This window comes from Lucilia cuprina, chromosome 4, assembly GCF_022045245.1.
Source record: "Lucilia cuprina isolate Lc7/37 chromosome 4, ASM2204524v1, whole genome shotgun sequence".
Taxonomy (NCBI): Eukaryota; Metazoa; Arthropoda; class Insecta; order Diptera; family Calliphoridae; genus Lucilia; species Lucilia cuprina.
This window is the reverse complement of record NC_060952.1, coordinates 21,451,380-21,479,063: the sequence shown is the minus strand read 5'-3', so window position 1 is coordinate 21,479,063 and position 27,684 is coordinate 21,451,380. Positions and strand designations below refer to the sequence as shown.

The 27,684-nt window shown below is 26.4% G+C and overlaps 1 protein-coding gene across 7 annotated transcripts in view; it reads left to right on the top strand.

Annotated features, from left to right (window-relative positions):
- Positions 1-27,684, top strand: part of LOC111684574 (segmentation protein cap'n'collar) — a 105,412-nt gene that overhangs the window by 55,393 nt on the left and 22,335 nt on the right. For all 7 annotated transcript variants that reach the window (XM_046949435.1, XM_046949433.1, XM_046949434.1 and 4 more), the window contains one exon: positions 508-604. In XM_046949435.1, coding sequence (XP_046805391.1) covers positions 508-604 — 97 coding nt within the window. The remainder of the gene's footprint in view (positions 1-507; positions 605-27,684) is intronic.

Below are 27,684 nucleotides of genomic sequence, written 5' to 3'. Positions count from 1 at the left end.
AGATTTTCGTAAGGATCGGCCCTTATTTGACCCTAGCCCCCATACAATCCCCCTTCAAAAAATGTCTTAAACGTCTAAAATTGACTTGTAACCATTTGTATCGCAATGAAACCCAACAAAACTAACTGTTATTTAAAAATATATCCTTTTCCCAAATTTACCGAGGATCGGCCTAATTTGACCTATATAAAGCCTCATTTAGAAATTTTAGTTTTTTTATCAATAAATTTCTTAAATATTTTGGAAAAATATTCAACATAAAAGTTTCTTTATAAAAAGTAAAAATTTTAAAAATATACTCATGGTGTAGGGTATTATATGGTCGGCCATGTCTGACTATACTTTCCTACTTGTTTTATAATAGATTCAGTTAATAAATTCATTGTCTTTTTTTGTGTCAAATTTCAATCATAAACAAAAGTTATTATTTGTATTTTTGCACTCATTGCGAATATTTTAAAATGTGATGTGTATTATTAATAATTTCTAAAAATTTTATTCAAATAGTCAAAGTATGATCCAAAAGACATTGATGACAACGATGATGATAATCATTTGGGAGATGAATGGGCTGGCATACCATTTACTATTGATAATGAAACTGGTAAGTTTTAAAACAAATTGTATTGTTATTTTAAAAATATATATTCAGCCCTTTTCTTGAAATCTAGATTCTAGGTATAATTCTCATACATATTTCTTTAGAAACCCTTCGTTTCTCTTGATAACTTGAAAATTTTGTATATACAAAATACTTTAACATCGAACATACTAACATCAAGTATCAATTCAAGATTAAATCTTGAAATTGCCTCTTGAAATCAAGAACGTGCCGAGTTCACTTTGATCATAGAAAGTTTTAAGATATGCTAAAATAAAGTTGATCGTACCTTTCTGATCTGTACTTGAATTTAAGTCATTGATTCTAATAAAACAGAATTATCGTTCTATTGAAAACTGAACTGATTCAAGAATGAATTTATCGATTTTTTTGAAAGTTTTTTCCATAACCCAATGAGAAAGCATACCGATAAATTTTCTTTACTTTCTATAACTTGTGTTAGTGTAAAAGGAAGTGTATGTTACATCAGAAATACTTATAGACCACTGTCGGACCTATTCTGCGCTCTTTTGTCAGATTCTATGGAATCAAAACCACTACTTAAAGGCGTAAAATGTAGGACCTATTAACGTTATTGTATAGACAATTTTTTTGTCAAATAATATGTGCACAAAATATTGATCTTAAACCCACCTCAAAATATAACGATCGAACCTTTTTCTAAGTCCTTTAAGACATATTCCGTTCGCCTGATCAGCTAGCTACAATTTTCAAAAAGTTTTTTTTTTTTTGAAATTTGGACTAAACACGTTTTTTTTTTTGGCACAAGGAAGAAGCCAATTGAAAATCGATCCATTATTGCACCTATTCTCTATACAACTTGACCTTGCGATTTGGACTTTTTAGCTCATAAATACGACAAATATACCAATATATATTTATTAATCAACACAACAAAGTTTTATATAAATATAATGATCGGTCCACAATTGACTTCCATTTGAAAATGCCTTAAACAAAAATAAAACCAAGTGCTTCCAAAAGAATAACAGTTATCACAACTTTAAAAGTACCACTTAGTAAGTTGTTTACCTTCCCTAGAAGTGATGTTTAATGACTTCAGAAGAAATAAAGACAAGTCAAAAAAAGAAAAAAAAAAAGATCACTTCTTAAGAATGTCTTCGGATGTAGGACATTCATCCAATGGCAAACCTGTGTTAAACTTATCACTTTTACAAGTCTTTTTCAGTACTTCCATAGAATAACTTTTTTTGATTATCCTTCAGTAAACTTTTAAATAAAAATAAAATCCAACTACAAATTTTATGAGGAACGACTCATATTTGATCGTCTTTAAAGCCAACTTTAGTTTATTAGTACATACTAGTTTGTAGGCTATTATATGGTCGGCTTTGTTCGACCACACTTTCTTACTTGTTGTATTTTTATGTCGTTTATTGAAGAATTATCAAACTAAGTACTTTTCTATATTAAATTTTCTCTACTATCGACAGCTAAAACATTTCTTTAGAATTTTTTTCTACTCTCGATAACAGATCAGTTACATTTATAGTTTGTTTCATGAGCATAAATTTTATATATTATTTTAATCTAACTGTAAATTGATTGTCTATGAATTCGGTTTCAACATAAAATTTTAATTTATAAAGAACTGCTCAATGTGCTACCTACAATAGTTTATTGCTACTTTGTAAATCGTTCTAAAAGTTTGATTTTTTTTAATATTAATCTAATCTTATTTAGTTATAGATTCGATAGAAACTAGTAATGACTGCTTAAAAAAAAGTAAAATTTTTAGTAAAATCATATCAATTTATATACAACACAAAATGTTAATTATTTATCTGATAAAAATATGTCTGCAAATCATATGCCCCTCTTCTTTAAACCCCCCTGGTTGCCCAGAAATCCTAAATAATTTAAAAATAAATGTATAGCTAGCTATATTTTGATAAGATTTCTGTTTATTATATACATATGTATACATTTATATGTATGTATTAATTTTGTTTTTATTATTGTTTATGATAAGATGGTAATTTTTTTTGATTCTATGATAAATTTTAAAAAAAAAACATAATTTACAAAACCCAACATTTTTAAATAAACTTTTAAATGAAAGAAAACCTTCTTCAATCCTATCTTTAATCTAAAAACTTTTAATTATTTTTTATATATTTTTTCATTCAATACTTAAGCGGCTTTCCTTTTAACTCGGTAATTGCAACTATCACTAGTATATAATGTAAATATTTTAAAAACCAATTTAGCCTTAATTGTAAATATATTTACAGTAAATAGGCTAGAAAATATGTCTGTTTGTATATAACTTTATTTCAACACTAACAACTACCCAGCTGTTCGACAAAGAGTCAATGTATCCGAAAATTTTAATGATTTCGACTTTTGTCTAACCACTTCTTGGTTCTATTTCGTCTTTAGTAAAAAAGGGTTAATACAATCGTCATTTTATTGTCCCCTTTGTAAGCGAGAGATTGGACACTTGAAAAACAAACTTAAGCCTATTGCTGTCTCTTCGTAATCTATGGGGTGACGATTGACTTACTTACAGGACAATCGCATGTTAAAATAGCTACCCAGCAAAAATAAAACGAAGTACTTCCAAAAGAATAACATTTATCACTACTTCAAAAGTAGCACTAAGTGAATTTTCATCATCTATGGAAGTGATGTTTATTGACTTCCATTTTATTTATTTATATTAATATTATTTTGTTATCTTCTAAAAAAGAAACATAAAAATGACTTCCAGAGAATGACTTTAGATGTAGTAAATTTGGAATCAAATAAACAGAACATTCCTACTATAACAAGCCTGTGTTAAAATCATTACTTTTTCTGTATTTCCATAGAGTAAATTCTACTTCTTTTTCGCTTCTTTGGAAGTTCTTTTTCTGCTGGGCAGTCACTTGGACGCTCGGTGGACGTAGGAGTAACTTTAAATGATAGAAAATATAAGTAGTTCGGGACCGTCCAATCGAACTGCTGGGTAACTACTAGCTACACATACAAAGATTTTCTATTTTGTAAACATATACATATGTACATATATTCTCATATATCAAAAGTATTAGTATTAAATCAACAATAAAGTAATGGATATAGCCATATCGTAGGCTAACGATTAATCTACTAAATAAATATAAAAACACGCGTTTATTTTTCTTTATAATATTAGGGCGATTATAATACAATAGACATGGATTTTTATACAAATATACGTAGATATACGAAAAAAAGTAGAAAGTAAAACAAACTTAACTGAAATTTCAAATAATACTTTTTTATATACATATATGTATATAAAAAAGAAACTAATCAAAGTAGCAAATATGGAAGGAGATTTAGTAAATTATCCAACTACCACCAATAAATACGGACTGCTACTATTAACGTTATGGAACCAACAAAATCCAACTACCACCATCATTTCTTCAAATAACACAGCAAACAAACTAAGCTCTGTATATAGAAAAAAAAACTTTGAATTTTCTCCATTTACGCCTATAGGCAGGCAAAGCAATATTTACTCCATATACTTTATATACATACATATGTATGTATGCATGTATGTATAGCAAATTGTGATGTTCGTGTATGTATTTAGGGTATCATACTCATGCAATATGAATTAGATTTTATTTTAGCAAATCATGCTCCGATCATTTCTCAAAAAAAAAATGTAAAGAAAATAAAACAGACTTCTATTCGTATGATGGTACATGCGATATTAAGAACTTAGTCCAGCGCTTATAACCAACTGAATGTTTGATGTCATACACTCTGGTAAATTTGGTTACAAATAATGTCAAAAAATAATAATATAATAATTATATATCTAATTTTTTTTTTTTGAAAATTTTATGTTTTTTATATTTTTAAGAATTTGTTATCGATTTTTTCTCTGTTTCTCGATGAGTGAATATTGTTTAAAAATTTTCATTGTAATCGATTAAAAATCAACATTATATAGAAAAGGTCGAAAATTATTTAGAACTTAGAAAAATGTTTCTGCTATCGATAACTAAACAATTTCTCTTTCTATGTTAACAAGAATTATTCTTATTTTTATACACAATTTCCTCTGCTTCTCGATAAATTAACAGTTTTGTTTAAAAAAAAACTTTTTTAATTATCGATAACTAATGAATATTCTATACAAAGCTGTCGATAACTGAAAAAATATAAATGTTAGAAAATGTTCTTTGTTATGAATAACGCAACAAACTGGAAAAATTCCTTCAATAAAATTTCTCTGTTATCGATAACTGAACATGTTTCTTGAACAAATCTTCTATTATTGATAACTGGAAAATATTCTTTAATAAATTTTCTTTGTTATCGATAACTCAACGAGTTTCTTGAAAAAATCTTCTCTAATATTTATAATTGTACAATTTAGTTTAATAAATTTAAGCAATTATCGATAACTGATCGATAATTTAAAAGATCTTCCTTTTATCGATTACTGAACAATTGTGTTTAATTACATTACAACAATTTTCTGAATAAAAATTTCCAGTCGATAAGGAATTATTCAGAAAATTTTTGTTATCGATAACTGGATTATTATTTCAAAATTTTACTGTGCAACCGATAACTATAATATATGTAAATTGTTATCGATAAAGTCTGCTATCGATAACCTGACAGTTTTCTTAAAAATTATTAATCTATTATCGATAACTTTTGTCTAGAATCTTAATTATCGATATGAAATCAAAATTCTATAGAAACCGATCTATAACTGGAAATGTATTTCGAAAATGTTCCATAACTAGACAATCTTTTTATTCTATTATCGATAACTAAACAATTTTTTTGATAATTTCTTCTCTGTTAGAAAAAAATCTTTAAAAATCTTCTCTGTTATCGTCTACTAAATAATTTTAGATATTTTTTTGTTTTCGATAATTGAATAATATTTTTATAAAAATCTTCTCTTTAGAAATTTATCCTTGATGTCGATAAACTTCAACATTTTAGAAAATTTGTTCAAATAACGATAATGGAAGAATGTTCTTTAGACAATCTGTTATCGATTACTTAAGAATTTTCTTTAAATAAATTTAACTTTTATAAAAAAGTTAATAATTTTTTTGTCTCAAATTTTTTTATGTTATCAATAAATTTACTTCTTTAGATTTTTTTAATTCATCAACATTTAAACCTATCGCCAATCATTATTTCACGTGAAATATGTTCCCTTTTCACTATTTTTTTTTGTCGTGAAAAAATTCCTCTGTTGTGAAATATGTTGATGGAATTTTATAAACATTGAACAGCTGTTTCATACAAAATCTACTATTGTGAATAAATTATTCCGAACAAGTTCACGATAACAATTTTCCCTTCGAGGGAAATGAAAATTTCAAGGGAACAAAATTTTCACTTTTATTGTTTCTCTGTTACCAATAAAACCATAGTTTTTCTTTATTATCGATAACCAAATAAATCTCTTTAACATTTTTTTTTGTTATCGATAACTGTTTCATTTTATAATATAATTCATTAAAAAATATTTACCTTTCATTCCCCACTCAAATCCCTCGTGGTGTAAAAAAATACATAAATAAGTATGTTTATTAAAAATACACACACAGTGGGCCTGCTGGGGTGTGTTACATTTAACAGCAAAACTGCTGCTGTTGATGCCGCTTCTTTTGCTTCTGATAAAAAGGAAAAACTTTCAGGGCAGCACGAACCAAATTTCAAAAAAATAAAGAAAAATTAAGTTTTTTTTTTCTGTTGATGTTATAATGCCATTAAATAAAGCTCACATGGAGAGTAAAAGAATATTACATATAACAATAATAAATAAAGAAAAAACGTAACGAAAATAAATTAAACTTTTTTTCCATTTTAGCAGTTTAACATTTATATAAATTATATTGATCCAGGGTATTAAGCACGTTTATATACACAGAAAAAAAAAACAACTACAATATGTATGTATATAAAAAATAAACATAAATAGGAATTGTAATGAAAAATGTTAGTGATTACCAAACTATGGAAGGGGAGGCAGTAATATAGAAGGGGAAGTTCTTTTAAATGAAAAACTTCTGCTCAACCTTTTTCAAATAAATATGTATTTATGTACTTAGCAAATATCCTTTAAATATATGTTTTGTTGTTATTGTAATTTTCGCGTTTATTTTGTTATTATTTATTGTATGAGCAAAATCAGCCTGTCAACTAAAAATGTCAAATTTCTTGAAGTTTAAAAAGAAATAGCAAAAAATTATTAATCATGTTCGTAAAGGAAACACGAACACATATACACTTCTTGGAGCGCCATAAATCCATTAAATTTAGGGGATGTTTTACACCATTTTGAATTGTACAATATTGTTTTGCATAGTTCTAACAAACTTAACTTTAAATTTAAATCGAAAATGTTAAATTCATTAAAAATTTTACTTTGTTATCAATAATAGGATAATTTTTAATGAATAATTTTGTACGAAAATATTAACTATTATCGGAATTTTTTTTAATTAAGATAATCTTTTCGGTTATCGATAACGAAGCAATTTTCAATAAAATGTATATAAATACATAATTTTGAAAATTATGCAATTTTCTCTAATTGAAACCTAAATGAAAAAATTTCTTCAGACTAACTTCTCTGTTTCTTTAGAAATCGATAAATTGACTTTTTGGAAAGTTGTTTTTGTTTTCGATAACTAAATAAATGTTCTTAGAAATTGTTTTTGGTTATCGATAGCTCAACTATAGAAAAATTTATCTGTTATTGAAAGCTGAACTTTTTTCTTTAGAAAAATGTATCTGTTATCGATAACAATCAATTGTTATTGATATTAAACTATTTTTCTTAGACTAACTTCTCTAATTATTTGGAAAATTTTCTCTTTATTCGATAAATAAACCTATTAAAAATTTATTTAGCTGAACTATTTTCTTTAAAAAAAATGTATCTTTTATCGATAACTATAATTTTTTTATAACGTTATCGATAATTGAACAATTTTTTTCCGACAAAAATTTCTATTTATTTAGAAAATTTTCTCTTTAATCGATGAATGAACTTTTTAAAAAGTTTTATCTGTTATCGATAACTGAACTATGTTCTATGTATCTGTTATCGATAGCTAACCTATTTTCTTTAGAAAAAATTATCTGTTATCGAACAATTTTCTTCGTACTTACTGTTTCTGTTTCTTCTGTTCTTTATAAAATGTTTCTTTATAAAATGTTCTCTTTATTTTTACGACTTTAACAAAATTGTTTCTGTTATCGATAACATATAAAATGTACTCAAAAATTGCTCTTGTTGTCCTTGCTATAGATAACTTTCCAAAATCATCCTTGTTATCGATAACAAAGTCTTTTTCTGTTACCTATAGTTAAACTAGATTCTTAAACAATCCTTTAGAAAAATTTATCTGTTATCGATGACAACAAAATTTTATAATGTTATCAATAACTGAACAATGTTCTTCGGACTTACTTCTCTGTTCCTTTATAAAATGTTCTCTTTACATTCTTTGTTATCGATAACTTGGCAATTTCATTTACAAAGTGTTTCTGTTATCGATAGCAGAAATATTTTTTATGTGAAAATTTTTCGCTGTTATTAATAAAATAACATTTTTCTTTAGAAAAAGTTCTTTTGTTATCGATAACTCAACTATTTCTTTACTATTCTATTACATTATTTTGAAAAAAATTGCCCTCTGTTTTCGATAACAGGACATTTCCTTTAGAAACTAAACACAACTGTACCTTTTAGTTTCTTCTTTATTTTCCATGATCATTAATCAAACAATAATTCATAATCTTCCTTTGTTAAATTCTCATTAAGTTCCCAGGATAGTAAAATTTTTAATAAATACCAAAAATTATTGAAAATAATAATAAAAATAAATATTGAAATAAAATTGTATAGAAAAAATTCAATATTCCATAAATCTCGCATAAGCCTAACAAAATAAATTCAGCTTTTGTTAAAACTTCTTTTTTTTCATTTGAAATTCTTTCTCTTGTTTTCTTCAATTCCCCAAAGAGTGAGTTGCATGAAAATTCAAATAGCCGACGGATTTTGGATTTAATAATAAACTATTTATTAAAAACAAAAAATATGAAAGTCACTCATTTTTATAAAAACGTTTAAGAAAATTCTCATGTTCGACCAGCAGACAAGACGTTAAAGTCAAGTCAATTAATTTTACAAAATAACACGTTTGTCTTACAATCCGAAACATGCATCTGTATTTAAACTTTACACCTTTTTTTAAACATTTTAAAGGACATTTTTATAATTTAATTTTATTTATTAAAATAAAATTTTTTATTGTATTTAGAGAAAAAATCATTATTATAGTATAAAGATGTTAAATCGATTATTGTTTTTTGCTTTCTATAAGTATTAAATGTCATTATTAGACAAAACTAAATGTAGAGAAAATAATTTTGTAATTGATACTAAATGATTTTCCATTTTTTCAATAATAAACGAAATACAAGTCATTTAAGGACGAGGACATGTTTTAACTAAAATCGATTTGTTTCAACTCATTTCCGTAAATGACAATGAAATGATTTCTTTTGATGTCTTTTTTACAATATTACACATTTTAATGGAATCTTGTTTAATATTTTTTTGTAACAACAAAAAGTAAGAAAACTAAATTAAGATTTTAAGATCTAAATATTCATTCGAATTATTTTTCTATTTCTAAATATTTTTATAAATTTGCATCACCCCATTCACTTTAAAAATATCACAAATTTCTTTATAATACTTGCAATAAATTATTAAGTACATTCCGTTAAAATTCGATTAAATTTTGTTATAAATACTACAATTGTATATATAAAACCTGGTGCTAATCGCCTAAGTGCGACCCACCAATCGTCCCTAAACGAAATCTACTACTTACATGTGAAACATGTTCATAATTGCGAGTAGTAAAACGTACATACATATGAATATAAATTACTCACGTACAAAAATACGATAAGAAATTGTTGATAAATTAAATTTAATTTTTTAGAAAATATAAAAAAAGAAAACATTCCTGTGACGCATGAAAAACATCTATATAAGATTATGGGAAATAAGTATAAAGAGGAAAATAGTTGAAAGAAATTAATATAATTTGCATAAATTCTAGTAATAACATGGTAATGATTTGTACTTACCCAAGAACTTACGGAATGTGTGGTGTATTTTACTGTTCTAGCAATACTCTAATAGAATGTGTTCCTCTGAATATTAGGGAACTTGTTCCTGATACCCGTATATACCCGACATTCATCAAGAACAAAGCCATTTATAGTCGAGCCCGTGAACCGCACAACACATTACAGAGACAATTCAGACGAACTGTTCGTATGTAGAACAAGCTCCGTGCAAAAATATTTTCAGTAACATTTTATGTGAAAAGTTTTAAATCAAATGTCCACAAACACTACTCCCTATATCCTGTCTGTCACAACCTATTTGCTTAGTTCCATCACAATCCACTACATGATATTTTCACAGTTTTCTATTATCTCTGTTATCGATAACTGGACAATTTTGTTTAGAAATGTGTCTGCTTTTTTTAAGTGAACAATTTTCTAATGAAAAATGTTCCTGTTAGACACTTTTATTTTGAAATATGTTTCTGTAATCGATAGCTAGACAATTGTCTCTGTTATCGATAGCTAGATAATATTCCTAGTTTTCGATAATTCTGAATATTTCTATGCTTTCATAAATGAAATATTTTCTTAAGAAACTTTATCGAAAAATGAATAATTTTTGAAAGAAAATCTGTCTTTGTTGTCGATAATTTTGTGTAAAAGATTTTTGTATTATCGATAACTAGACAATTTTCTCAAATTTTCTCTTTTATCGATAGGTAGACAATTTTCTTAGATTTAAATAATTAATAATATTTCTCTGCTATTGTTAAATAATAAATTTTTTTAAGAAAAGTTATCGATAACAAAACAATTTTTGAAAGAAAAGTTTCTCTGTTGTCGATAATTTTGTGTTAAAAATTTTCTCCATTATCGATATTACAGAATATTTTTTTTGCTTTCATTAAATAAACAATGTTTTTAAAAAAAAGCTATCGAAAACAGAACAATTTGTTAAAGAAAAGTTTCTCTGTTGTCGATAATTTTGTGTAAAAGACTGCTTTGTTATCGATTTTTGTTTTTGAATATCTCTATAAAGATGTAGATGAATTGTACCTGTCATCGATAATTGAACATTTTTCTTAAACAAATTTTCTATTATTTCCGTTAAAAGTGTTTCTCTTATCGATAACTTGATAACATTAATTAAAAACAATTTATCTATAGAAAACGAATAGACAAAATTCTCTGTTATCGATAACTAGACACTTTTTGCAAAAAAAAATTCTTCGCTATTTTATACTAAACAAAATTTGGAAGAAAAATTTCTTTGTTATCGATAACTATACATTTTTCTTAAAAAATTCTATTTTATCGCCAGTTAGACAATTTTTTTTCATAAAATTTTCTCTACATTGGATTTCTTAGAAATTCACATCGAAAACTAAACAATTTTTTTTTGAAATATTTTTACAATTACTACCATTGACAAAATGTTCTCATATCGATGACATGATGATTTCAATTAAAATATCATTTATGTTATAGAGTACTAAATGATGTGTTTAGTAATATTTCCATCCTGTCGATACCTAAAACATATTATCAGATATCGATAACTGCATAATTAGCTTTCTAATATTTTTTCGTGTTTCTTTATAACAACAACAATTTTCTTTGAAAATATAACAAACAAAATTTACTGACTTTAAAACCGACATCGCCATTTTGCCGACGCCATTTTATGATTTCTTAGTTGTTTAAATTTTGTTGCCGGTATTACTTACAACCAACACTTGCCGTTGTTGTTGCTGTCTCAGCTACATAATGCCAGAACAAGTTATTGATCAATAATATTGAGTAATAAACGAAACAAAAATCCTACATACAATTCAATATTTGATTATAAGTTCTATCCGCACAACGGGGTTTTAATTACATTTCAAAATAGAATTATTTCAAAGCGTGTAGTACATTGAAACATGTTTTCTACTGATTTTTTTCAGTTTTTTTTTCTATATGTTTTATGTTCGTAAATATGTTTTCAATGACAAGCAATTTCTGTTTGGGGATTTAATTTTTTTGTCTATAAAAAAACGTGTAAATTTTTTGTTGTTGTTTATTACAAAATTTTTGGTAAAAAATATTATAAAGCTATTGAACGATATAAATTTTTTCTTAAAAAAAACTACCTACATAAAAACTTATAAATAAATCTTTTTACATCATTCTCACACATTCAATTCATTAACAATTGATTTTTTTGATTAAAAATAATAAACATAATTAAGCATAAAGTCGAAGAAAAAAAATATCCAAATTCCATTGAAATTTTTATTTTGAAAAAAGTAGTCAATTTTGATATTATGGACGGTGTAAAAACACAAATATTTCTGTTTACTGTTAGAGTGTAATCAATACATCACATAAGTTGTTGTTATAGTTTGGGTCCATTGATTATTATTGTTTTTATTTCTTCTGCAGTTTCCCGCTCTTGCTAGCTTCCTATTTTTAATCATAGTCGTCAACTGGTTCAAAGTTTTAATTGTTATCGTTAATGTTAAATATTGGTTTAAATTATTTATTTATTTCAAGTTGTCATACTTGTCAGTGGTTTATGCTCAATAACGGGTAGAGTTGTCAATAAAGTTTAATTGAGTTTTAGAGTTATTTAATGAATGGACTATAGACACTAGAATATAGATTATAGATTACAATAAAGACTAGACTATAGACTAGACTATAGACTAGACTATAGACTAGACTATGGACTAGACTATAGACTAGACTATAGACTAGACTATAGACTAGACTATAGATTAGACAATAAACAAGACTATAGACTAGACTATACTATAGACTAGACTATACTATAGACTAGACTATACTATAGACTAGACTATAGACTAGACTTTACTATAGACTAGACTACAGACTAGACTATAGACTAGACTACAGACTATACTATAGACTAGACTATAGACTAGACTATAGACTAGACTATAAACTAGACTATAGACTAGACTATAGACTAGACTATAGACTAGACTATAGACTAGACTATAGACTAGACTATAGACTAGACTATAGACTAGACTATAGACTAGACTATAGACTAGACTATAGACTAGACTATAGACTAGACTATAGACTAGACTATAGACTAGAATATAGACTAGACCATAGACTAGACTATAGACTAGACTTTAAACTAGACTATAGACTACACTATAGACTAAACTATTGACTAGACCATAGACTAGACTATTGACTCGACGATAGACTAGGCTATAGACTAGACTATTGACTAGACCATAGACTAGACTATTGACTAGTCTATAGTCTAGACTATAGTGTAGACCAGATTATAGACTATAGACTAGAGTATGGAAAATTGATAATATAATTTCGGTTCATATTAATATAAAGGAAATCGAGTCTGTTCCCATTCAATTTTAGTCTTTTAAAATATCTACAGAAGTTGAAAACTTAAAAAACTTTCTCACGTATCCCACGTAAATATTTGTATAAACCTTTTTTCAACTGTTTATATTTACTCTCCAATGTATTGACAAATGTTTTTGTTGATTTTTCTTACAAAATAATAAATCTGATTACAGTGTGATACTTATGATTTTGATCATTATTTTTTTTGTTTTTACAATCATTTTGTTTTTGTTATGATTATTGTTATTTATTTTTATAACTTCCAAAGGTATCCATCCATCTACTGATTACTCTAGTTTGGTAAATTCAGATAAGTTAAACCGGTTAAAAATATAAATTTACTTCGAGTTGTAGTTGTTTTTTCGAAAGATAAAATGACAACTAACTGACTTATTGCCAATTATGTTTTATCTATTAACAAAATGGAGAATATTAAAAATAATTAATAATTTTTATTAAGAAGTTGAGTGACTTTTTAAGAATATCAGCTGATATATGCAGTAATAATGTTGGAAAATATGAAAAGATTTTTAATCCACAGATCGGAGTTTACTTAATGGTAAAGTTAGGTTATAAATATTTTCATATTTTTCGTAATCGGAAGAGAGTATATAAATTGATTTTAATTGTTTTTATGTAAGCAAAATATTAAGAAAACTCTTCCTCATTCAAAGTTTTAAAACTGGGGTTCAAAGCTTATCGAAGATGATAACTTTCAATTGCGCAAATTAAAAGCAGACCTAGGCAAAAGAGTTCTTTTTCTTTTAAACCATAATTTGTCTGCACCGTAGCTTGTTTTAAAGCAGACATCGATAGAGTGTATATAAAGGTTTTCATATGAGCTTTTGTAACTGTGAAAACAAGAGAGTAAAAAAACTCTCTGTCGATCACCAATTTAAAGATTTATTTCAAATATTCTCATCTTTAATTTATTTCAAAAAAAAAAAACTAATATTTTTGTAAACAATTTTTATCATAATTCTTATTTGTTCACATAAACATCTGTTTTTCCACTATCTTTAATTAAAATTAACTAGTGTGCATCCTGTTACAATATGTTTTTCATCCAAATACTCCTACTTTATTTTCTAAAAAAAAATTCTCTTGTAATGCTTCATTACATTCTTTTTTTTTCGCTACAAATACTTCATATTTAAAGTTGGGTCAGTCTGTCTACAGGTAGATTGTCTTCTGTCTATAAAAGGAACTATATTCACTATTTCTACTTGGTCATCATTACTTTCAAAAAACAAATTCATCAAAATTTTATTTTAATAATTTCAAAAAATTAAAAAGTTATGTATTATTTTTTTACCATCATAACTAGTATCAAAGAGAAAAAATATTTTTTTATATGAAAAATAAAAAAAATATTGCAACATAATGGTGGTGTTGTACTAAGGGTATCATTTACAATAGTTTTGCCGGCATTATTTAAAAATAATATAAATAAATAAAAGAAAAAAATACTGAATGAACTCTTTGGTTCTACTCTCTACTCTGTTCTATTTTGTAGATAGTCATGTGGTCTGGATAATTGGGAAGGGAAGAGTTTTTTATTAAACAATAAAACTGGAACAATTTGCCATTGTTAAGGATATACATAATTTTGCTTGAGCAATCTTTGACCTCAGTTTTTCAACAATTTTATAATTTAAATTATTCCAAATCCTGCGAAATTTTGTTATAAACTATTTATACTTCCAGCAGTTGTTATTTATTAAATCGTATGCTAATTTAAAAATATCGATTGTATTTTAATGTTTTAAAGAAATTATTTCACAAATCATCACAATTTTTGTGTGTTTTTGTTGTTGTCTGTTTTTTTTCGGTAATAAAGTTCTTGACCTAAAGAGTTTCTCGGTGATGACGATGATGATGATGAATTTTTAACAATTCAAGATGTTATGATGACGTTGGATGACTTCTACTACTACTACTACTATGACGATGATAATGATGATGACGAAAGAAATGAGTTAAAGATATAGTCAAAACTATGTCTGTAAAGTGTCGATTTGTTTATGATGTGTACAACTATTAAAATCTAGTTTATAAAATCTTCACACCAAAAACATGAGATAGGCGATTTTTTGGCAAAAAATACAACAATTGTACTACAATAGGAAATTATTAAAAAATGCCGGTGATGATGATAGTGAATGAACACACAAAAATTAAAAATACGAAGAAATCATGTGCTTTTTTCAATAAACTTTTACTTAACAGTAATATTTCTTTTTAAAAGTAAAATCAAACTGTTTGAATACAAATTGGTTTCTTAAATCGGTATTTTTACATTATTTTGACAAGTGCTTATAAGAAAGTGTCTATCTCACATTGAATGTTATAGTTCGAGGAATAAAATAAGATCACGGAGATCGCCATTCGTCAAGAATTGGTTTGCGGCATTCGTTAATGCCGTATTCGTCGGCAATTTCGTCTACTCGCGAAAATTGACATAGTTTTAACTAATAATCTTTGCTTCTAATCCGTTACACAATGATAATTTTATTTTCTCAGATCCAGATCAAAAAATCGAAATATTGTCTGAGTTGAACTTAATTATATGAATAGTTAATTAGATAGATAGATAGATAGATAGATAGATAGATAGATAGATAGATAGATAGATAGATAGATAGATAGCTAGATAGATAGATAATACATAATTTTGCTTGAGCAATCTTTGACCTCAGTTTTTCAACAATTTTATAATTTAAATTATTCCAAATCCTGCGAAATTTTGTTATAAACTATTTATACTTCCAGCAGTTGTTATTTATTAAATCGTATGCTAATTTAAAAAATATCGATTGTATTTTAATGTTTTAAAGAAATTATTTCACAAATCATCACAATTTTTGTGTGTTTTTGTTGTTGTCTGTTTTTTTTCGGTAATAAAGTTCTTGACCTAAAGAGTTTCTCGGTGATGACGATGATGATGATGATGAATTTTTAACAATTCAAGATGTTATGATGACGTTGGATGACTTCTACTACTACTACTACTATGACGATGATAATGATGATGACGAAAGAAATGAGTTAAAGATATAGTCAAAACTATGTCTGTAAAGTGTCGATTTGTTTATGATGTGTACAACTATTAAAATCTAGTTTATAAAATCTTCACACCAAAAACATGAGATAGGCGATTTTTTGGCAAAAAATACAACAATTGTACTACAATAGGAAATTATTAAAAAATGCCGGTGATGATGATAGTGAATGAACACACAAAAATTAAAAATACGAAGAAATCATGTGCTTTTTTCAATAAACTTTTACTTAACAGTAATATTTCTTTTTAAAAGTAAAATCAAACTGTTTGAATACAAATTGGTTTCTTAAATCGGTATTTTTACATTATTTTGACAAGTGCTTATAAGAAAGTGTCTATCTCACATTGAATGTTATAGTTCGAGGAATAAAATAAGATCACGGAGATCGCCATTCGTCAAGAATTGGTTTGCGGCATTCGTTAATGCCGTATTCGTCGGCAATTTCGTCTACTCGCGAAAATTGACATAGTTTTAACTAATAATCTTTGCTTCTAATCCGTTACACAATGATAATTTTATTTTCTCAGATCCAGATCAAAAAATCGAAATATTGTCTGAGTTGAACTTAATTATATGAATAGTTAATTAGATAGATAGATAGATAGATAGATAGATAGATAGATAGATAGATAGATAGATAGATAGATAGATAGATAGCTAGATAGATAGATAGATAGATAGATAGATAGATAGATAGATAGATAGATAGATAGATAGATAGATAGATAGATAGATAGATAGATAGATAGATAGATAGATAGATAGATAGATAGATAGATAGATAGATAGATAGATAGATAGATAGATAGATAGATAGATAGATAGATAGATAGATAGATAGATAGATAGATAGATAGATATATAGATATATAGATATATAGATAGATAGATAGATAGATAGATAGATAGATAGATAGATAGATAGATAGATAGATAGATAGATAGATAGATAGATAGATAGATAGATAGATAGATAGATAGATAGATAGATAGATAGATAGATAGATAGATAGATAGATAGATAGATAGATAGATAGATAGATAGATAGATAGATAGATAGATAGATAGATGGATAGATAGATAGATAGATAGATAGATAGATAGATAGATAGATAGATAGATATATAGATTGATAGATAGATAGATAGATAGATAGATAGATAGATAGATAGATAGATAGATAGATAGATATATATATAGATACTTAGATATATAGATATATTAAAGATATCGAGTCAAGCTAATTAATTCGTACACATTTTCGAAAGAAATGTTTTGAAGTTTACATTGCATTTAGGAGAGAGTTTATCCTTTCCTTTATGAGAGAACTCCTCTGAATTCCCTAAATAAAAAGATCACATGTATTCAAAAACACGTGTCTAACCTGATCTTAATTGAACTGTCTGACTTCAGTAAAAACAGCTGTTATCGATTTTCTTTTAAATACTAAAAGTAAAAAAATCAAATAAAATCAGAAATGCTCATTTTATCTGATCTTTGTCAACTTATAAAATACCCTTATATATACAGAATTTTTAGTTTATCTACCCATTTACCACTTCTATAACCATTTAATTAATGTTTGCATTTCGGCTGTAATTTTGATCAGTCTTTCACCACTTTGGCCTTAACGTTTCAACAACAGATTTCAATTGAATATGATAACGCAAGACAGGAATAAGAAGAATTTTTGATTCATTGAATCGATATGACTTGAAGGCTTTATAAAACATTCAAACATTTATACCGGGAATTGACTTCGCAGGATAATTTTTTTTTTCGAAATTTATAAAATTTTTCAATATTATGAAGAAAATTTTAAATGGAATTCCCGAAAGTTCCCCATAAAAGATTAGCCGAAAATTTGCCGTTTAGAAACTCTAATTAAATAGTAATGTTACAGAGTGTATTCCCAATTATTTATGTAAACCAAATTTCATTGACTGCGATTTATTTAATGAATTTAAGAGTAAAAATTTTATACTACAAAAATCTATTCACTGACTGCCATGACTAGGAGGATGATGATGATAATGACGGATCATCTTCTGCTAGACTATTTTGTAGTTTAAAATAATTTTGAATAGTCATTCAAAACTGAAATGAATTCAATTATAACAGACAAACGAACATATTTCTATGACGTACCAAAAAAAAAACGTAAACAACAATGAATTAAACAAATAAAAACTTGACCAATTTGTTTACGCAAAAAAAAAGAACAACAAACTGAATTAGTTTATTAAAGTCTGTTAAATTATACACAAAAAAAAATTGCACAAAAAAGGAAGTCGGCGGCTGGCTTAACTTTAGAATTGTTTCAATTGATAATAAACTTAAGCGCCATTTTTTTGTAAATATTACAACTTTAGCTTTGCGGTAGTTGTTAAAAATTTCTTTTCATCATTTATATAATTTTAACATTTCATAATTGTAGAGTTTTGAAAAAAAAAAACCCCGCCAACTTACCGGAAATTATAATGTAACAACAACTTCAACACCACCGCCAATGATCATCAACTTCGCCTCGCCATTATAATTATTTTGAAAAAAAATTAACTACAGACAGACCCTGTTAATAATGGCCACTATGTAATTGAGTTATTAAGTTTAGAGTATTTTTTTTTCATTTCTTATTTTGGTCTTAAATATTTTTTTTATTTCCACACTTAATAACTTAAGTTTTATACCGTTGTTGTTATTGTTGGCAATATCAATTTTTTCAATTTTCTTTGCTTTGATTAAAAAATTTTAACTAATTTACTTAATTTCTACTAATTAAAAAAAATCCATAATGTTGGTTACTTGTACTGTGCTGTGCCATGATTCAACATAAAAATAGTTTAAAAATTTTATTTAATATTAAGTAGGTTAATTGTATATTTTTATAGAAAACAAAAAGAGTTCAATGAAATTGAAATTGGAGGATTGTTTTCTATAATTATTTATATGCATATTGAGAAGTTTTCATTGCTTTATTAAACATTCGTTTTAATTTAGTTTTTTTTTCGATTTTATTGTTAAATTAAAATATAGTGCAGTTGTACTTACATAACTACTTACTTTTTATTCACCACCACTTACCATTTGTTTAAAAGTAATGCTGGCGATATATAATAGTTAATGAAAAGTAAATAGTACTGTGTGTATGTATAAGTTATTGCCGATTCCTTGTTGTTAAGGTCCCCTATTAAGTATTATCGTAAAATTTTAACTATTTTTTTACAAACTAATTTCAAAAACTTTAAAATTCTTATTTAAAAAAGCTTTTTAATAAATTTAATTAGCTTTAAAATTTTGATTCAAAAAAATAATAATTTTACTTATAAAGTACAATTATATTAATGTTTTAACTTTACTGTATATTTTTTTGCAAATATTAACAAATTACGAAAGGTAAATGTACGCTTAAGAGAGCATACGATTTGTAAAGTGTTTTATAAAACAATAAGCGCGTAATTAGTAATGCCAACTAAGCGCTTTTTTAGGTGCATTTTAAAAGTTCACTACTTTTAAAATTACACATTTAATTTGTAATTTTAGGTTATGTACTATAGACTAGACTGTAGACTAGAGTATACTCTAAACTATAGACTAGACTATGGACTAGATCATAGAGAAGAATATAGGCGAGGCTATAGACTAGATTGTAGACTAGACTATAGATTGGGCTAGACTACAGGTTAGACTTTAGACTAGAACATAGTCTAGACTATGGTCTAGACTAGACTATAGATTGGACTAGACTACAGGTTAGACTTTACACTAGAACATAGTCTAGATTATGGTCTAGACTATAGGCTAGTCTATAGACTAGACTATGGACTAGACTGTAGACTAGACTATAGACTAGTCTATAGACTAGACTATAGACTAGACTATAAACTAGACTATAGACTAGACTATAGACTAGACTATAGACTAGACTATAGACTAAACTATAGGCTAGACTATAGACTAAACTATAGGCTAGACTATAGAATAGACTATAGACTAGACTATAGAATAGACTATAGACTAGACTATAGACTAGACTATAAACTAAACTATAGACTAAACTGTAGACTAGACTATAGACTAGACTGTAGAGCAGACTATAGAGCAGACTATAGACTAGGCTATAGACTAGACTATAGTCTTGACTATAGAATAGACTATAGACTAGACTTTAGAATACTGACAATACTCTAAACTATAGACTAGACTATAGTCTAGAGTATATACTAGGCTGTAGACTTGATCGTAGAGTAGACTACAGGCGATGCTATTTTTAAGATTGCAGACAAGACCATAGACTAGGATTATAGACTAGACTATGTACTAGGCTATAGATAAGATACACTGTTGACTAGACTATAGATAAGATATACTATAGACTATACACTAGACTAAAATATAGACAATAAACTAGACTTTTGATTAGACTATAAACTAGACTATAGATTAGTCTAATGACTGCTATGTGGACTACTTATGAAACGTTTATAAGTTAGAAAAATGTCGTGGGTGTACCGCAGTATTTTTAGATATCAAAAAATAAGTAAAGTACTAAATATTCCATGGCTGATTTCCAGAAAATATCATTGAAATCAGACTTCGTGCTTTAACTAGATCTAACATAAACAACCGACTCTTTTTTGAAAATTAAAAAAATGGCCGCAAAATATACCTATAAAGATGAAATCTAATTTAAAATTTATAGGTACATAAGTATATAACAAATCCGACTTAACATAGATGGTGTTAATGGTGACTTTTAGTCCCTTTATTCATATCCCAAGACTTTTTAAAGACTCATTAAAATATCTAAATTGTTTTCGACTACTTAATTAAGTCCTGGGCTCATGGACTTAATTAGTTCTATTATTAAAATATAGTTTTATTTTTTAATTTTAAAATTCTAAGTTTTTTTTTTTCAAATCTACATTTTTTCTACCAACAAAATTAAATTAGTTCAGCTTGAAAACTTTGTTTTTCTTTGTTAAACAAAGTTTCAAGAAAATTCGATTAAATGAACAATAATAAGAAAAATTATACTTAAAAGAAGAAAAAAAGTTAAAACATTCAACAACAACATTTACAAAAGAAACCTGTTCTTCAAATACAACAACAAGAAAAACTCCAACCATATTGTAAATTTTACAAAAAAAAACAACAACAATAAATACTACATACCTTGATACATAACTACCGACTACTTCTTCTTACTCTTCGACATACTAGTATTAAGAGTGAATGGTTGGTTGGTTGGTAGTTTCTTATGGTATGAAACCAGAAATCCTCTGAAATAAATGGTGCGAATGAACCCAACAAACAAAACTCAAGTCAAACTACAAAAGAAACAATTACAACAACTCTACTGAAACAGTGCAGAGAAGAATTGTTTGTGTGTGCTGTGTAGAGTACACTGACAAAATTTTGATGGAGAGCAGACCAAGTAAAACACAAAATTTTTAGCTCCGCCTCTTTTAATACCCTGTTTTATATAAGTAGTAATTGTGCGCCTGAGCACACACTCTATAAAATATTTATATATACATGGTTGTTGTGTGTGCATGTGTGTGTCAGTTTATATACAAAAACAAAATTTAATTGTGGTTGGATTTACAGTTTTTTTTTTTTAACAAATATATTTTTTTTGATATAAATGGATACCACATTGATTGTTGGCATCTCTATGTGTGTATAACAGAGAGTAAGAAAGAGAGGATTAGAAACAAAAATAAGATGAATTTTCATTATTGGTTTCTTTGTTTAACTCATGCTTTTAGTGGCAATACAATATACATCGGCCATTTATTACAAATGGCCCAATAATTTAGAATCGAATTTGAATTATTTTTATACTTAAACACACATTGAACGATTGTAGACGCGTTTTTTCCCATGAAAAAGAAAATATTAATTTAATACAGAAAATAACGTCGGCTTTACTAAATCGAACTTAAATTTTTGATAAAATTGAAAAAATTTGTGTTATAATTTTAAAAAATATTAAAAATTTTAAAAAATAAATAAAAAAACAACAGTTAAAAGTTTTCAAAAGATATTTAAGAAAAAAATATTCGAATTGAAGTTTTTTATATAAATTAACAAGAAAAACAAGCGTCGCTAAAGTTTGAATTTTAAAAATTTTATAAATTACCAAAAAAAATTCAAAATTATATTTTAATAAATTTATTGCATAATTTCAAAATTATTACCGCATAAGTTTATAAAAAAAGCTTAAAAATAAACCAGTGAAAGTGCTAACAAAAAATTAAATATTTGTCCTCAATTTTCTTTTATAATAAAACTATGGAAATAAATACAAATAGCTTTTAACAATAACAAATTAAAAACATAAAAGTATTATTAATAATAATACAATATTTAACAATAAAAGTATTACAAATTTTGAAATACTAAAAAAATTAACAAAAATCAACACAACAAATAATTAACAACTGCCATCAGATCAACTAAACTTTTGATTGGATTAATTTTATTGCCAACTAAGGTTTGTAACAGTTTTAAAACTTTCCAAGTTTTTTACATAATTTCAGATAGCTAAATAATAAATTGAAACATAGCTTATCCTTACAATTACTAAAAAGCTACTAAAAGTCAACATAAATAGCATCACGGTCAAAGGTCAAAAAAATTAGTTTTTCAAGAATATTCTACATTTTAGCCGAAGTCTATTTTTGCATATCATTATTAGTTTTCGAGCTATAGAGCATTATTTTTTCAATATTATAAGATATATAATTAATTTCTATTACATCTCTTATGTAGGAAATTTAATTAATTGTCTGCATAAATTTGAAATTACAAAAAGCTTAATATGTATTTGTAAAAATACGGATTTTTGTAACCTTTGACCCTTTTAGTTCTTTAGTTCTTATCTATTAATTGTCTGCATAAATTTGGAATTACAAAAAGCTTAATATGTATTTGAAAAAATACAGATTTTTGTAACCTTTGACCCTTTTAGTTCTTTAGTTCTTATCTACGTTACTCATTTTAAATCGACAATAGACTTAGATTTGTAAAACCCGTGTCTGGGTCCTATATGATAACTATTTTGATATACTTTTCTTGAAAATAAATATGCAATTATTCCTAATATTGTCCATGAAGTTATATCTAAGAGAAATTATGTATAACAGAACTTAAATCATTAATTTAAAGATGATAAACTAACCGGATCGGATCAGATATTATATTTTTAACCACCATCAAAAAATAATATCGAAATATTGATCATAGATCCACAAAAGTATACATATATATTCTGGGTCCTTTTTCAATTCTGAGGCGATCTTGCCTTGTCTCTGTTGACAGTACAATAGAGTCCGAACGGAAAGAGCTAGAGGATTGAAATTTTATACGAATATAAAGTAAAGTTTAATACGGAAAATAAGCAATATCGGTCCACGTTTTCGTATAGCCCCCATACAAGTGGCCCCCCGAAAAACAATTTTAGCAGTCATATTTGTTTTTTTAACACTCACTACTGGCTTCAAAATACGACTATAGCGCTGAAATTCGACACAAGTAAGTTTCTTATAAGAACAAATCTATCTACCGAATTTTATGAGAATCGGTCCTTCCCCCATATAACTGAGATTGTGTAAAATCTGAACCTAAACTTTTAAGTTCTTTAATAATTAATAATGATTAGTTACTCCGCACACACTCTTAGCAACTTTTATCTATTAAACACTTAAGTGGTACCGTTATATTATATACTTTTACCGTTATATTAAATAGTTTTTCTACCATTAGAAACTATATACATACTAGTTGTACAAATTGTCTATAATTTCTATCGAAAAATCACTATAATTTTCATACAAGTTCCAGCAATTGACCCCTTCTAAATCAAACAACTTAAACCCCCAATACTAAAAAAATATCTAGACAATTTGACCCTCCACCCCCCTTAAACAAATGCAAACAATAACAAGCTAATAACAACCCTAAATGTTGTATTTTTTTATATAAAAAGCAATTGAAATGTAAATCAATGGGTTTCTAATATACAAATATTTATTCTTTCTTTAACCAATAATCTTCAATAAATATTAGTTAAAAAATAAAAGTTTTTTTTTTTTTTGAAACGAAACGCGGGGGACCATCAAACTTATGAACATTTAGAAAAACGCCCTTAATTGTGATGAAAAACTAAAAACAAATTGTGACAAATGTACAATGTTCGAACATACAAACAGACAACAAATATCAAATAAATAGAAAAGGAAAAGAAATTAAAGATAAGCAATATATCGAAACACTTTAAATAAACAATAAGGTGAAAAATATTTTTCCTGTGTGATTGTTAAAACAGAGTTGGGACATACTAAAACTAGTGTTAAGTTTGTGTTAAAATCATCACTTCTATAGATCTTTTTCAGTACTTTTATGGAGTATATTCTACTTCTTTTTCGCTTCTTTGGAAGATCATTTTCTCCTAAAAAGCTATGTATACACGGTTGTTAGATCTTACAATGCTGTCTGGAATCGCATACGAATCTAATAATGAAACAAAATATTATACATATTTTACTAGTCCCAATCTAACATTTAAATGCTTTGTGCATGGATCACCGACCAACAACACTGTAAGATCTATTACATCATGGTCGCAATAAAACATGGTTTTTAGATCTTACAATGTTGTCAGCAATTGTCTAACGACCGCGTCAACTTACAATTTTTGTCTTGCAACTTTGTCAGAAATGTTTTTCCTGGGAAGCTATGTATACACGGTTGTTAGATCTTACAATGTTGTCTGAAATTGCATACGAATCTAATAATGAAACAAAATATTCATATTTAACTAGTTCCAATCTAACGTTTTAATGTTTTGTGCATGGATCACCAACCAACAACACTGTAAGATCCATTACATCATGCTCGTCATAAGACGAACGCAACTTAAACTATGTATACATGGTTTTTAGATCTTACAATGTTGTCAGCAAATGTCTAACGACCGTGTCAACTTACAATTTTTGTCTTGCAACTTTGTCAGAAATGCTTTCCCTGGAATTTTCTGAATACAGCTTTCAAACATTATGAAATATACATAGCTGAATCGTCTTAGTTAGTTAGATAGTAAATAATTAAGTAAGGTAGTAAGTAACTTAGTTAGTAAGTTACTTAGTTAGCTAGTTATTTAGTTAGTTGGTTAGTTAGTTAGTTAGTTAGTTAGTTAGTTAGTTAGTTTGTTAGTTTGTTAGTTTGGTAGTTTGTTAGTTAGTTAGTTAGTTAGTTAGTTAGTTAGTTAGTTAGTTAGTTAGTTAGTTATTTAGTCAGTTAGTTAGTTAGTTAGTTAGTTAGTTAGTAAGTTAGTTAGTTAGCTAGTTAGTTGACAGACTACAACACTAACTACTAACCTATCAATGCCCACATCACTCGTCGTGTTAGAACACAATTGATTTTTCTGATTTACATTGTCAAGGGTAGGTAATTCCCCATCCCTGCTCTATAATGTGAACAACACATAACAAAAACCTTAAACAACTGTCTAACTAACTGACTACAAGTAGACACAGTCATGTGCTGTTAACTGTATTACCAAGAATTTATAGAAATTATGAAAAAAAATAATATGAAAAAATAACAGTTAGTTAAAGCCTAAAACAACACACAACAAACACCAACTTAAATACAAAACTACACAAACAATTGTAAAATAAACACAATTTGGTTTAAATATGAAATAATAATAAATTTGTATAACAAACGTCTTTTTTTTGGAAAATATTTGAAGCATAAAAATAACAACAACAACAAAAAAGTAAATACATATTCTTTAAATAACCTTTTTTTTGCTTAACAATATGGGTTAAAATTAGAAAAAGGCCATGTTTTTTTAATAATTTCTTAAATTTGGTTTGGCTTCAGCTGTTACCAAAAAGAAAAATAGTGTAACTGCTTCTAATGCTGGTGGTTACCCATAGTTAGATAAACATTCAAGTGCCACCTTTCTAAGCCAACCAACCAACTAGCCTACCCATCCCTTCATTCAGAATATTTATAATTTTTGGTTTTTTTTTTTTGGTATTTTCTTGTAGACCCATTTCAAGTGAAGTGGTCTTGTTCTAGAGCAATTTAAAATAAAAAGGTTATTAAACTTGGTTTATACCTGTTTCATTGTTGTTGTTATTTTTAATTTAAAACCTTAAACCTACAAATTGCGCCTACATTATTTATAGCAATTAAAATTCATAAGAATTTTTTAAGAGTTACGAATGTTTATTTAAGTCAAATATAAATATTTTCGTTGTTATAATAAAAAATATGTTGCTTTTAAATTTAAAATTTTATTTAACATAAAATGTGTGTTCTCTTTGTGTTAACCATATTTTAACTTAGACAACTAAATAAAACTACATTTTCAGTTATGTCTACAAAATTTCTGCTTAGACAACTAAATTAAAACACAAAATAACAAAGAAATTTAATTTCAAAACTAACAATAAAACCAACATTTATTTTAAATTATAACCATAACGACTTGTTGTTGTTTTCAAAAGCCTGTAATAAATTTAAAAGTTATTTCACTAAAACGCCATTTTCTAACCTTTAAGGGTAGATTTAATTATTCCCTTTACTACACCAACACCCTTAAAACACTTCGGCATTTACAATGATCATGATTTTTTCAATATTCAATTTAATTATTAAATATTTCATAATTTTTACAGCTGCTCTTCCTGCTTTAAACTAAATTCAATATTTTACTTTTACAATAAAAAATTATGATTAATGATCGTTTAGTTTGCTCCTACTGTTTTATTAAACATATTTGTTTTAATTTTTATAATAAATGATTTTAAACTATTCATAGAGAAAGAATAAAATTGACAAGTTTTTTTTGTATTGTTCTACTCAAATAAATATTTAATTATCAAGAGATTTGTAGGGGCAAGGTGTTTTCCCCAATACAATAAATGACAAATAATTTATCAAATATGTATATAACTGCAGCTACCACAAATAACTACTGTTTGTTTAAAATTTTAAATGCCCTAGGGCATTTCACTAATAAATTCTTTTAGAATTTATTTAATAAAAGATATAAAACATTTCTTAATGCTTTAATTTTAAATATTAAAAATAATAAATATTTAGTAAATATTATTGAAACTGGTTTTTTGTTTCTAAATGTTATTGATTATTCTCTTGGGTTAAAAATCCATAGAATTATTTTCTTAATTTACAAAAAGCCTGTCAATCAAAATATTTTTATGCAGTTAAATATTTTTTTAAAAGGATTTTTATTTTAAGTGTAGGTTGTTCATTTTTTTTGTTTTTTAATTTATTCTTTCTTGGACTCTCTTCTTAACTCTTTTTCCTCAATCTTTTGTTGTAACAAAAGTCAAAATTATTTTCGTTTTAAGTATTGTATTCTTTTCTTAGAAATTTTGTCGGTTTTGTTCAAAAAAAGGATGCTGAAGATTTTTGAAATACTTTTAAGAATT